This window comes from Fringilla coelebs (assembly GCF_963513975.1).
Source record: "Fringilla coelebs genome assembly, chromosome: 4".
Taxonomy (NCBI): domain Eukaryota; kingdom Metazoa; phylum Chordata; class Aves; order Passeriformes; family Fringillidae; genus Fringilla; species Fringilla coelebs.
Genome location: NC_140032.1, coordinates 718,737 through 733,032, shown reverse-complemented (window position 1 = coordinate 733,032; position 14,296 = coordinate 718,737). Strand labels below are relative to the sequence as shown.

Genomic DNA, 14,296 nt, shown 5'->3' with positions numbered 1-14,296 from the left:
ACACCGGCCGGGCCGGCCCCCCGCAAACGGCAGGGCACGCCCGCAACGGCGCTGGCCACGCCCCCGTACCGCTATGACCACGCCCACAACGCGCTCTATCTCCGCCCCTCTCGGATTTAGCCCCGCCCCAACCAGCCCCGCTGCGCGCTAGCCCCGCCCCTGACTCTTAACCACGCCCCACAGTCAGCCCTTGTCCCGCCCCTGACTCTTAACCACGCCCCACAGGCAGCCCTTGTCCCGCCCCACCCGCATTGACTCCGCCCCCGTCCGCCCCGCCCCGCCCCGCCCCGCCTGGCGGTTGGAGAGGGCGGGGCTGGGGGTGCGCGCAGGGGGCGGGGCCGGGGCGGGGCCGGGGTGACGCCCAGCACCCCTGCGGCCACACCCCTGCGGCCACACCCCTGCGGCCACGCCCCTGTGGCCACGCCCCTGCGGCCACACCCCTGCGACCACACACATTGCACGCCTTGCCATGGCCCGGGGCACCTCTGGAACCGCATCCCCGGCACGGCTCTGCCTGCCTGTCCCCCAGACCCACACGAGTGCAAGCACAGGTGTGTCCCTGCCCAGCTGTGTTCCTGCCCAGGCGTGTCCCAGCCCAGGTGTGTCCCTGCCCAGGTGTGTCCCTGCCCAGGTGTGCCATGTCCATTCACAGTGTATGTGTGTGTACATGTACATACACGTCCATACTCAGGTATGTCTGTACCCAAGTGTGCTCATGCCCAGGTGTGTCTGTGTGTTAATGCCCAAGTGTGTTAATGCCCAAGTGTGTCTGTGCTCAGGTGTGCCCATGCCCAGATGTGCCCATTCCCAGGTGTGCCCATTCCCAGATGTGTCCATTCCCAGGTGTGCCCATTCCCAGGTGTGCCATTCCCAGATGTGTCCATTCCCAGGTGTGTCCATTCCCAGATGTGCCCATTCCCAGGTGTGCCCATGTCCAGGTGTGTCCATTCCCAGATGTGTCCATTCCCAGGTGTGCCCATTCCCAGGTGTGCCCATGTCCAGGTGTGTCCATTCCCAGATGTGCCCATTCCCAGATGTGCCCATTCCCAGATGTGCCCATTCCCAGATGTGTCCATGCCCAGATGTGTCCATTCCCAGGTGTGTCCATTCCCAGGTGTGCCCATGCCCAGGTGTGCCCATGTCCAGATGTGCCCATTCCCAGGTGTGCCCATTCCCAGGTGTGTCCGTTCCCAGGTGTGCCCATGCCCAGGTGTGCCCTGCCCTCACCCCACACCTGCACACCCCACACCTGTGTGTGCCCCCCCAGCTGCCAGAGCCCCCCCAGGCCGTTCTGCCGTGACCAGGCGCACCAGGAGCAGCTCCCCGGTGTCCCCATGCTGAGCCCCGGTGTCCCCACGCTGAGCCCCGGTGTCCCCACGGCTGAGCCCCGGTGGCCCCGAGCCCCGCGCCCCCTTCCCCATCGCTCACCTCTCCCACCCGGGAGCGTTTCCCCGGCCGGGCCCCAGTCCCAATGTCCCCTCTCAGTGTCCCTAATGTCCCCTCTCAGCGTCCCTAATGTCCCGTTAAACCCCCCAGCTCGGCCCCGCCGCCGTTCCGTGCCCGGGGCAAGGTCAGGCCCCGCGGGGCGGCGATCCCGCCGCGATAAGGGGCGGCCGGGGCAGCGGGGCCGCGCCAGCCCTGCCCTATCGCTGCCATCTGCCACCGCTGCCACCGCTCCCGGCGCGCCCGTTCCGCTCCGGCGCGGGGACACGAGCGGGGACACCGAGCGGGAGGGGGACACCGAGCGGGGACACGAGCGGGGACACCGAGCGGGAGGGGGACACCGAGCGGGGACACAGAGAGGGGACACCGAGAGGGGAGGGGGACACCGAGCAGGGACACCGAGCAGGGAGGGGGACACCGAGCGGGGACAGAGAAAGGGGACACAGAGAGGGAGGGGGACACCGAGCGGGGACACAGAAAGGGGACACCGAGAGGCTACACTGAGCAGGGACACAGAGTGGGGACACTGAGAGATGACACTGAGACAGGACACAGAGAGGGGACACCGAGAGGGGACACAGAGGGGACACAGAGCAGGCTCTGAGGTCCCTTCCAGCCCCGTCATTCCACGATCCCCGTGTCCCTTCCCTTGTCCCTTCCCTTGTCCCTTCCCGTGTCCCTTCCCGTGTCCCTTCCCGTGTCCCTTTCCCGTGTCCCTTCCCGTGTCCCTTCCCGTGTCCCTTCCCTCCCGTGGGCTCCCTGCTCACCCCAAAGGCAGCTGGCGGGGCTGAAGCTGCTGAGGGCAGAGGAGCCCCATTTCACCCCAAAAGCCCCCAGGCAAACCCGAGGGCCGCAGGAAATCCCGCTATTTTCCCACTGGGGCGTGCTGGCCCGGCCATATTCAAATGCCCCATTCAAATGTGCTCCATAAAACCGTCCCCAGGAACCGCTTATCGCCCGAGATGAACTCCAATCCAATTATGCCTCCAGTCCAGGGCCTGCTCCCGCTCCCCCCGCTGCCCCTTATCCCTCCTCAGCATCTGCTTTTGATTTTCCTTTCTTTTGATTGTTTTCCCCCAGTTTTTTATGCTCTTATTATCTCTACTCTCAGCACATCTCCTCCTCTCCGCCACTTCCCATCTTTTAGCTCCATAATTGGGATTTTTTTCCATTTCCCTTCACCTTCCCTGCCCTGCTCCTATTTATTTATCTCGTATTTATTCACCTCTTTGATTTCACACTCGCTTTTGCATTTGATGCAAAAGGAGGGTCTTTAATTACCCCTAAATCAATTTCTGTACTTTTTATTCCACTCTGGAATCAAAGGGAACACAGGAATCCTTTGCAGCATCCTCAGCGAGCCTGGGCTGAGTGATACTTTCCTTTAATTCTTGCTCCAACTTTAATTTTTTTTTGCTTTAAATTTTCCTTCACGTTTAATTTTTGTTTTAACATCAATTTTTGCTTTGGCTTTAATTTCTGCTGTAATTTCATTTTTTCCATCAATTTTAATTTAATTTTTTTCCTTTCATTTCTCCATCAACTTTAACCATTCCTTCAATTTTTGAGTAATTTAATTTTTTTCCTTTACTTTCTCCCTCAACTTTAACGTTTCCTTCAATTTTTGATTAACATAATTTTTTCTTCCTCCTCCCGCTCCCTGGGTGCTCCTCTGACACACTGGGTGTGGGCTCCCAGCAAACCCAGCTCCCATCCCAGCAAGAAGCTGGAAAACAACACCAATGCAATGACTTTTTTTCTCATTTTCCATACTTTTGGTCCAAAATCCCTCTCTCCATCCCGATGGGTGCAGCAGCTGCTCTCCCCAGGAGCTGCCCAGCCTGGAGCTACCCCTCCCAGGGACGGGAGAAGCTCCTTGTGGGGGCTGCAGAGAAATGGGATTTTCATGGGAGAGGAGGAAAGCACTGCAGGAACAGCAGGAGCTGCACAGTGGGATTGGGATTGGGATTGGGATTGGGATTGGGATTGGGATTGGGATGGGGATTGGGATTGGGATTGGGATTGGGATGGGGATTGGGATTGGGATTGGGATTGGGATTGGGATTGAGATTGGGATTGGGGATGCTGAGCCAGGCTTTGCTTGGGAAGGCTGTGATCCTATTCCCAGGGCTGGGATCCCATTCCCAGGGCTCAGATCCCATTCCCAGGACTCAGATCCCATTCCCAGGGCTCAGATCCCACTCCCAGGGCTGGGATCCCATTCCCAGGGCTCAGATCCCACTCCCAGGGCTGGGATCCCATTCCCAGGACTCAGATCCCATTCCCAGGGCTCAGATCCCACTCCCAGGGCTGGGATCCCACTCCCAGGGCTGGGATCCCATTCCCAGGGCTCAGATCCCATTCCCAGGGCTCGGATCCCATTCCCAAGGCTCATTGGGCCTTTGGATCCGTTGTGTGGTGGAGCTGAGAGCCAGGGTGGGAGTGAGAGCAGTGCCAGCCCTGCAGGGAAGGGAAGGAGTGAAGGAAGAGCCAGAGCTGGGAATGCAGCACCTCGAAGGTGGGAGAGGCTGGAAATGACCCCCAAAAAAAGCCCAGCCCTGGGCAGATGCCAAAGGAAAGGTGGGAATTGTGTCCCTGTGCCCTCCCTCAGGTGAGAGCCCACCTGCAGAGCTGCCCCAGCCCTGGGGCCAACAGCAGGAGGACGTGGAGCTGCTGGAGAGAGCCCAGAGGAGGCCCCGGAGCTGCTGCAGGGCTGGAGCCCCTCTGCTCTGGAGCCAGGCTGGGAGAGCTGGGAATGCTCCCCTGGAGAAGGGAAGGCTCCAGGCAGAGCTCAGAGCCCCTGGCAGGGCCTGGAGGGGCTCCAGGAGAGCTGGAGAGGGACTGGGGACAAGGGACAGAGGGACAGGAGCCAGGGAATGGCTGCCACTGGGAAAGGGGAGATTGGGCTGGGATCTTGGCAAGGAATTGCTGGCTGGGAGGGTGGGCAGGGCTGGGCTGGAATTCCCAGATTTGCTGTGGCTGCCCCTGGATCCCTGGCAGTGCCCAAGGCCAGGCTGGATCCACCTGGGGCAGTGGGAGGTGTCCCTGCCCATGGACCAGGACGATCTTTTCTGTCCCCTCCAACTCAAAACATTCCCTGGCTCCATGGCATCTCTTCCCAAGGATGCACACCCCAAAGCCGGACACACGGACCAGGACCGACAGCAACACCCAAACACCCAACTCCCCAGCCCCAGTTCCTGGGAATACAGGCAGCAAAACTTGTTCCAGCCCATTGGGAAGGGGCCGGCGGTGCAGAATCCCAGCGGGCAGTGCAGGGATGGCCGGGAATGGAGGGAGGGAGCCGAGGGGAGCGGGGCTGTGGGGGAAGGGGCCCGAGCCAAGACAAATAAAGAGTTCAAATGGGAAACGATTAAAACTAAACTAAAGTCACAGAAATGGAAAGCGGGGGAGATAAGGCGCGGGCGCCCTCGCTGCCTATTTAACATTCATTGGATTGAATAATCAGGCCTCATTATCTCAAATTGCTGCATATTTGCCCTCAAAATGCTAATTTGAAAGTTGGCTGCGAGCGCCGTCTGCCTATTTTGACTAAAATATGATTTTGCTTTATTGTGCGGCGCTCGTAGCTCCAGGGGCATTTCCCCTGCGCCGAGCGCACCGGGAATGGGCAAAAAAAGGGGAGGAAAAATCCCCCAACATTTATCAAAAGGCGGCCGGGGAGGAGAGCGGGCCCTGCTTTGCGTAGAAATGGCATTTTTAGGCCTGGCAGTGAAATTAAAGCGTTATCAGGCGCTTTTCGGGATGGACACTTTATCGCTCATCTAGGGAAAGGAAATGGGAGAAATAATTTGCTTTTATTCTGATTGTTTGGCAGAGCGGGGAGGGCCGGAGGCCCCTCCCTCCCCTCCCCCTCCTCCTTGCCCCCCCCGTCCCCTTCACCCGCCCTTCCAGGGGGCAAAATCGACGCTCTGGGCTTTATCCAGCGGATCCCACATGGAAAATTTGCTCCATTTGATCTCCGGGCGGGATTCAGAGCATCAATCTCCGGCCGTTATTACCCTTCCCAGAAGTCAATCAATGGCTACCGGGGCGGGAGAGCGGCCCCCCGGTCCCGGGGGGATGGGGTGAGCGCCTCAATCCCCGTTAGCGATGCCGGGATCCGCTCCGGGCCGGCCCCGCCGCCGCCGCCCCCCGAAGGACGCGTTTGTCATGCAAAGCCCCCCGCGCTGTTTGCACAGCAAACTGCAATTGTGCGCGGGATTAAGGGGGCTCCCGGGAGGCCAAGGAGCCTTGTTGACACACCGGGGTGGAAATCCGGCGCCATCAATTCCGCGGGCGCCTCTGGATTTGGCAATGACACCGCGGGTGACATTCCCGCTGGCAGATGGAGGGGCGCTGACCCCTCCCGCGTCTGGGGGGCAGATGGTGACAGAAGGGGGACCCGCCGAGGGGCTGGTGGCCCTGGGGACGCTGCAACCCCCTGGAGCGGACTCCAGGGGAAGTCAGAGGAGTTTGGTCCTGCTGTCCCAAAATCAGCACGTGAAGGACAAACGTCCCCCTTGCCGTGGTCCCCGTCGCTGCTGTGCCTCGGGGTGGGGGGGACGCGTCCCACACCGACACCCAAAGGCTCAGCCAGAGCTCGTGTGGGCCAATGCCACCAAAGCACAGGGAGGGGACGGCTCAGAGCCCCCCCTTGTCCATCGGGACAAACCTCGGGGACAAACATCCAGGGAAAAACCTCCTGGCACTGGGTGTGCCGCCCTGGCATGTCCCAGCCCACTGTCCCAGCCCAGGGTGTCCCATGCTGGTGTGTCCCACCCTGGTGTGTCCCACCCTGGCATGTCCCAGCCCACTGTGCCAGCCCAGGGTGTCCCGTGTTGGTGTGTCCCAGCCCACTGTGCCAGCCCAGGGTGTCCCACCCTGGTGTGTCCCACCCTGATGTGTCCCATCCTGGTGTGTCCCAGACCACTGTCCCAGCCCAGGGTGTCCCACCCTGGTGTGTCCCACCCTGGTGTGTCCCATCCTGGTGTGTCCCATCCTGGTGTGTCCCAGCCCACTGTGGCAGCCAATGTGTCCCACTCTGATGTGTCCTGTTCTGGTGTGTCCCCTCCCACTGTCCCCATCCCACTGTCCCATCATTCTGTCTCTATGGCTCAGTCCCATCCTGCAGTCTTTATTCCTCTGTCCCATTTCCCTGTCCCCACCCCACTGTCCCCATCACACTGTCCCCATGTCACTGACCCATGTCACTGTCCCCATCGCTCAGTCCCATGTCACTGTCCCCATCCCTCTGTCCCATGTCACTGTCCATGTCACTGTCCCATGTCACTGTCCCATCACTCTGTCCATGTCACTGTCCCATGTCACTGTCCCCATCCCTCTGTCCCATGTCACTGTCCATGTCACTGTCCCATGTCACTGTCCCCATCCCTCTGTCCCATGTCACTGTCCATGTCACTGTCCCATTTCACTGTCCCATCGCTCTGTCCCATGTCACTGTCCCATGTCACTGTCCCATCGCTCTGTCCCATGTCACTGTCCCATGTCACTGTCCCCATCCCTCTGTCCCATGTCACTGTCCCATGTCACTGTCCCATCCCTCTGTCCCATGTCACTGTCCCATGTCACTGTCCCATGTCACTGTCCCATCGCTCTGTCCCATCGCTCTGTCCCATCGCTCTGTCCCATGTCACTGTCCCATCCCTCTGTCCCATGTCACTGTCCCCATCCCGCTGTCCTCCCTTGGTCCCGCCGGGGCCCAGTGCGGTCTGGGATCGCCCTCTGGTGGTCACTGAGGGAACGGCTCCAGGGAGACCCCACGGGGACCGCACCGGGACCTTCCCGGGACCCCACGGGGACCGCACCGGGACCTTCCCGGGACCCCACGGGGACCCCACGGGGACCTCACTGGGACCCCACGGGGACCGCACCGGGACCCCATGGGGACCGCACCGGGACCCCACAGGGACCCACCGGGACCCTGCTTTGGGAGCCTGCCCTGCAGCCCCTCCCAGCCGGTAACGATACCCGGGGTCTCTGGATGCACTCGCTGGGATCGGCCCTGCCCGGCATCCCCAGTAATTAGCAGCCTGTTAATTGGGGTGGCTGGTGATGGGAACTGGCAGCTGACTGCAGCTGTGCCAGCTGGGATTGTCACTCACTGGGATGTTCCCTAAGTGGGATCCCTGCTAACTGGGATTGTCACTCACTGGGATCCCTGCTAACTGGGATTGTCACTCACTGGGATTGTCACTAACTGGGATTGTCACCCACTTGGATCCCTGCTAACTGGGATTGTCACTCACTGGGATTGTCACAGGCTGGGATTGTCACTCACTGGGATGTTCCCTAACTGGGATCCCTGCTAACTGGGGTCCCTGGATCCCTGTGGACCAGAGATGCTCAGCACTTCAGGTGCTTTTGGGAATCAAACCCAGATGCTCCAAAAAGAGAATTTTTTTCCGGAAGTAGCTCCTGTGACACCATCAGCATCCAAAGGAGTTTGGGTAGGGAGCAGAACCAAAGTGGGAAGGGGAAGGGGAAGGGGAAGGGGAAGGGGAAGGGGAAGGGGAAGGGGAAGGGGAAGGGGAAGGGGAAGGGGAAGGGGAAGGGATCCCCAGAAATCCCCACAGTTCCAAAAGCCCCAGATCAGAAATGAGGAAGATTTTGGAGAAAAAGCCCAAATCATCATTTTTTCCTTCAGGTGCAGGGAAAAAGCTTTGAACATCACATTCCCTGTTCTGCTGCCTCAGTTCCTGAAGGACCCGTCCCAGCCCCGGGGCGATCAAACCCAGCCTGGGGGGACCTGCCCCAGTCCCAAGGATCCCCCTCCCAGCACCCAGCAGCTCAGCTCTGCTGCAGGACCCAGTTCGGGATTTGGGGTTCAAATCAAATATGGGATTTGATTCAATCCCATATCATTCAGATATGGATGTCATTATTTGCAGAAATTCCTCTGTTGGAGCTCCCAACTTCCAAAATCTTCTGTGCAAGGAGTTTCTCAGGTCAAGTAAATCTACTAGGGTTTAAAAATATTTTTTTCTTTATTTTTCCTGCATTTCCACCCTCAAAGAGCCAGGGTGACCTGTGCACATCCAAGTCCTGCTTGGGAAAACCTCCCTGGAGCTGGGTCAGGTCTTTGGAGAGAAGAAGTGGAGCTGCATATCTTAGGATGCTTAAGGAGGGCTTTGCTCTGCATCCCAAATGCGGCTGAGAGACCTTTAATAACTGGAAAAAGAGAGGATTTTCTTGGGGGAACTCTGATAAGATGATCCCACAAAGGACTGGGGTCAGGTCTGGACCCTCCTCAGCCACTTGATGGCAGTGGGTATCCAAACACTTCCCTCCTTTCCAGTAATTTCGGCTGAATTGGTAGAAAAGGTCCCTTTTCCCCCAGACTGGGGCTGTCCCTGGCCCCACAGTGCCGGCTGGCAGTCACATGCAAAGGGGTTTGTGGGGGGGAAAGGCTCCAAAGGCCGGGATGGACACGGACAGATGGACAATGGGCAGAGGGATGCTGCAGGACAGGGGGTGGACACAGAGCCCAGGGGGGTCCTGGGGCTCTGGGATCAGCCTGAGCGTGCCCAGGGACCCTGGAGCTCCATCCCTCTGCAGGGCACACCCCACCCAGGGCTAATGAGCAGCTTTGTCACTAATTAGCTCAGGAGCCTCCAGCAATTAATCCTCAAAATCAGGCACAGCCATCCCTGGGCCCACACCCCAGGATCCAGGCCTGCTGGAAGGAGAGCCCGGGTTTGGGGGCAGTGACCCAGTTCCAGCTCTCCCTGCTCCTCGTCTGCACAGCAGCACCCCCGGATTTCTGACACCCCTTCCCTCTCCCCCCTGCAAAAGAACTGAACCAAAACACTGCTGGCACCTCTGTGTCCACTTCAGCCCACATCACTGGGACCCCAGCCCCATGGACCCCAAACACCAGTTTGGGACACCAGGATCCCCCATCAGCCCCAGAGCACAGGGACCCCAAAGCCCCACTGGGCCCCAATGTCCCCATTCTGGCCCCAGAGCACCTGGATCCCAATCCCACAGGTGCCACCAGGGCCCCACCCAGCTCAGGGACACTGAGCACCCCCATCCTGGGACCACCTGGCCGTGTGAGGGCTCCAGGGGTGTTTGCTGAGCTCCATCAAACCAGGGAGAGGAAAAAGGGAATAAAAAAAGGGAAAGCACCTCCTATCCAAACACAGCCGGGCCCACCAAGGGCCTCCTGCCTTTTCATCTTCCCAAGGCCGTCATCAAGGCTCAGCAAGGCCAAAGCTGCCCCCCTTTCATCTGTGCCCCCTCCCCAGGGCCTTTATCTGCCCCCAGTAACACCAAACCTGCCCCCCTTTCATCTGTGCCCCCTCCCCAGGGCCTTTATCTGCCCCCAGTAACACCAAAGCTGCCCCCTTTTTATCTGTGCCCCCTCCCCAGGGCCTTTATCTGCCCCAGCGCAGTGGCAGGGCCGTGGGAGGGGTCCCTGTGCTGCTCCGGGGGATGAATGCAGCGCCCCCCGCGGGATTTTAGGGATATTTTGGATTTTTGGAGTCCAGACCCCCCTGGGGAGCTTCCCCCTGCAGCTCCCGGCCGGGGGTGCCCCAGCACGGCGGCTCTGGGGGTCCCCTGGGTGCCGGGGGAGCAGAGCAGAGGGGAGGCTGCCTTGGCCGGGCACAGCCCCTGATGCCTTTTCCAGCCATGCTCGGGGCTGTCCCCAGCCCGGGGCAGTTCGGGGTTTGTTCCCAGCCCGGGGCAGTTCGGGGCTGTCCCCAGCCCGGGGCAGTTCGGGGTTTGTCCCCAGCCCGGGGCAGTTCGGGGTTTGTCCCCAGCCCGGGGCAGTTCAGGGGCTGTCCCCAGCCCGGGGCAGTTCGGGGTTTGTCCCCAGCCCGGGGCAGTCCGGGGTTTGTCCCCAGCCTGGGGCAGTTCAGGGGCTGTCCCCAGCCCGGGGCAGTTCGGGGGCTGTTCCCAGCCCGGGGCAGTTCGGGGTTTGTCCCCAGCCCGGGGCAGTTCGGGGTTTGTCCCCAGCCCGGGGCAGTTCGGGGTTTGTTCCCAGCCCGGGGCAGTTCGGGGTTTGTCCCCAGCCCGGGGCAGTTCGGGGTTTGTTCCCAGCCCGGGGCAGTTCGGGGGCTGTTCCCAGCCCGGGGCAGTCCGGGGTTTGTTCCCAGCCCGGGGCAGTTCGGGTTTGTCCCTCAGGAAGGCCGGACGAGGGGGCTGCTGTGGCTGCTGTCGCTGCTGTGGCTGCTGTCGCTGCTGTGGCGCAGATGTGGCCCCGGGCCGGCTCCCCCGGCCCCATTTCCTCCCCAATAAAGCCCCGAGCCCCGGGGGAGGCTGTGACCGGCCGAGGTGTGACTTTTCCCAGCTCATTAGGACAAGCTGCGGGGTTTGTAAGAATCTCAGACCCTAATGACCATCTGAATCCCATCAGCCGAGCTGGGGGGTGCAGGGAGAGCCCCAGCACATCCCCGGGCCTGTCCCCTCCCCTCGCTGGGCCGGGCTGTGCTGAGCCCCAAAAATCGGCTGGGGGGGGGGGGTGTAGGCTGGGGACAGAGCCAAGGGGGACCCCAAGTCCCTGCCGCGGGAATTTGGTGGCCATGGGGTGACACTGGGTTCCTGTGTGGTCCCACTGAGTAACTCGGGGCTGATGTCACCCTGCGGAAGGACACGGGGGTCTCTGCTCCAGGGACAGAGGGACGTGGGGGGACATCCCAACGGGGGCAGGGGAACACGGGGGGACACCCAGCGGAGCGCAGGGGACACGGGGGGGACATTGCCATCGAGATCTGGGGACACCGCGGCGGGACATCCCTGCGGAGGGCTGGGGCACTGGAGGGGACACGCGGCGAGGGGACAGAGCGGCGGGCACGGCGAGGGCACACCCCGGGCGGGCACAGGGACGAGGAGCGGCGGCGGGCGGGGCAGGGGCGATGCCGCGGTCCCGCCCCGGTGCCCCGGGCGCTATAAAGGGGCGGCGGCGCTGCCCCCGGCCCCGCCATGCCGCCCCCGGGCCCGGCGCCCCCCGGGCGCTCGTTCACCATCGCGGCGCTGCTCGGGCCCGCCTCGCCCCCCCCGCCGCCGCCGCCGCCGCCCCGGGGCTGCCCCCCGGCCCCGGGGCCGCCGCCGCCGCCGCTCCGCGCCCCCGCCTGCGGGCTGCCCCCCGCCTGGGCTGCCCGCCTCGGGGCTACAGGTACCGCTGCCCCGACCCGCCCCTGAGGACGGGGCTCCTTCTCCCTGGGGACACCCCGCCGTGGGAGCCCGGCCCGCCCCCGAGGGGTTCCTCATCCCTAGGGGACCCAGAGCCGCCTGTCCCGGGGACACCCCGCAGTGGGGACCCCTCCCTGCTCCCACAGGGGAGACCCCCTCTCCCCACATCCTCCTCTGCCGGGGGGCACCCGCAATGGGGACCTTCCTCCCCAGGGCGCACCCCCAAACGGGGACCCCCTTCCGTCACTCCAAGGGGGGACCTTTGGCCACCTCTCCCAACAGGGGGTCCCATTCATGGAAACCTCTTCCAGAGGGATCCCCCTCTCCAGCGGGAACACCCCCAAATGGGGACCTCCTTCCATCCTCAAGGGGGGACCCTTGCCTGCCCCTCCCAGGGACCCCTCCCGAGGGGAGTTCCTCCAGGGACAGTCCTGCCCCCCTCTCCCAGGGGAATGGCTCCAAACGGGGCCCTGAGTCCACCTCTCCCGTGGGGCCATCTGCAGCGGGGATCTCCTTTCGCCTCTCCAAAGGGAGGGATCTCTTCCACGAGAATCCATGCCCATCTCTTGGGACACCCCCAAAAGGGACATCTCCAAGCGTGGGGGAACTCCTTCCACCTCTGCATGGGAAATTCCCTCAAAGGGATGTTTCTCCATGAGTGACCTGAGACCATCTCTCCCTGGAGATCCTCAGGAAATGCGGGACCCTCTTAAAAAAAACCTCTTTAAAGGGGACACCTCCAAATGGGAAGATTCCTTCTGCCTCTCCAGGAAAGAAGGACCCCAGGACACTCTCGAGGGCACCCTTCCAAGGGCTCCTCTCCACCCTGCCCCCTCTCTGTGTCGCTGCAGGCTTCCTGATCTCCGAGTGCTGCTTCCCCCTGCTCAAAGCCAAGCCTGGCAAAGCCAAGCGAGCCCGGACCATCTTCAGCAGCGAGCAGCTGGCGCGGCTGGAGCAGGAGTTCTCGCGGCAGCAGTACCTGGTGGGGCAGGAGCGCTGCCTGCTGGCCTCGGCCCTGCAGCTCACCGAGGAGCAGGTGAGCCCCGCCTCACCCCCTGTGCCGCCGGCAGCTCCAGGAGCTTCCCGGGCAGCTGGGACGTGTCCCTCGGGGAGCTGGGACATGTCCCCCAGGGAGCTGGGACATGTCCCTCGGGGAGCTGGGGCACTGGGACGTGTCCCTCGGGAAGCTCGGACATGTCCTCCAGGGAGCTGGGACACTGGGATGTGTCCCTTGGGGAGCTGGGGCACTGGGACGTGTCCCTCGGGGAGCTGGGACATGTCCCCCAGGGAGCTGGGACACTGGGATGTGTCCCTTGGGGAGCTCGGATGTGTGACCTGTCCCTCAGGGAGCTGGGAGGTGTCCCTCAGGGAGCTGGGACACTGGGACCTGTCCCATGGGGAGCTGGGATGTGTGACCTGTCCCTCAGGGAGCTGGGAGGTGTCCCTCGGGGAGCTGGGACATGTTCCCCAGGGAGCTGGGACACTGGGACCTGTCCCTTGGGGAGCTGGGATGTGTGACCTGTCCCTCAGGGAGCTGGGACACTGTGACCTGTCCCTCGGGGAGCTGGGACATGTCCCTCAGCCTGGCACAGAGCCCCGGGGTGCTGATTGCCCCCAGTTTCAGTTAAGAGGGAGGTGGATGGCAGGTGGGGAAACTGAGGCAGGGCTTGGCTGTCCCAGAGCCAGGAACTTGTGTCCCTCCTCAGGCTGGGCTCCTCCAGCACGGGCAGGTGCAGCTGCTGGGATGCAGGGAGCAGTTTTCCATCTTGGCAGGGCCAGACTGGACGCTGCCTGAGCCCAGGGGGCCGTGGAGCAGCCAGGCTGGAGAGCCGAGCTTGACCCTTTCCCAGGGGGGAATTGGTGGAATCCCCATCCTTGGAAGTGCTCAAACCCACAAGTGTGACACCTGGGGACATGGGTTAGTGGTGAGGGTGGTGCTGCTGGGTTCATGGTTGGACTCAATGACCTTTCCAGACTCACAATTCCATGATTCTGTGATCCCAAGGTGAAAGTCTGGTTCCAAAACCGGAGGATCAAGTGGAGGAAACAGAGCCTGGAACAGCAACAAGCCAAACTGGCCAAAATGGCCTTGGGCACCCCACAGAGGAGCCCAGACTCACAGAGCCACCACGAGCAGGACAAGGACTGCCCGGCAGAGTCAGGGGACAGCCAGGAGGACATGCCCTGGCTCAGGGACAGCCCCTGCACAGACTGTGACAAAGAGCTGCTGAGCCACCACGGGCCCTTTGTGTGTGTGTATTATAGGATGTATTATAGCTGGCAATATCTAATATATACAGGATATAGGGGGCACCCCTGGGGTTTGGGGGTGAAATAAATTATTTATGCAACTCTTGGGCTCATCTTTGCAGGAATAGCCCCCATCCTGCAGGGCTTCTTCCTGGGAGCTGACCTGGGGGAGTGGGAGCCACTGCAGCCCCAGCTCATCCCAGAGGTGTTGGGAGCCTGGAAAACTCCCAGTTCAGGAGCTTCACAGAGCCCCTGAATCCTGGAGAGGATCTGTTCCCCACAACACCCTGCTCTGCCCACAGCTCATAAATCCCAGGGCTGCCTTCCTCTCCAGGCATGTAGAGCCAGGACAGCAGGGAAATGCACCTGGAGACAGAGCTGGATGGAGCTCTGGGACCTGAGCTCCTGGGGTGACATCTCAGCTGGGCAAGGATTAGCCAGGCTT

The 14,296-nt window shown here is 61.7% G+C and overlaps 1 protein-coding gene across 1 annotated transcript; it reads left to right on the top strand.

The window, feature by feature from the left end:
- Positions 1-11,391: 11,391 nt before the first annotated feature.
- LOC311153318 (uncharacterized protein) lies at positions 11,392-13,832 on the top strand (the record flags this gene model as incomplete). The annotated part of the gene is given in 4 exon segments (XM_084205092.1): positions 11,392-11,584; positions 12,453-12,637; positions 13,607-13,779; positions 13,781-13,832. Coding segments are annotated over 4 exon segments (603 nt in total).
- Positions 13,833-14,296: the final 464 nt, after the last annotated feature.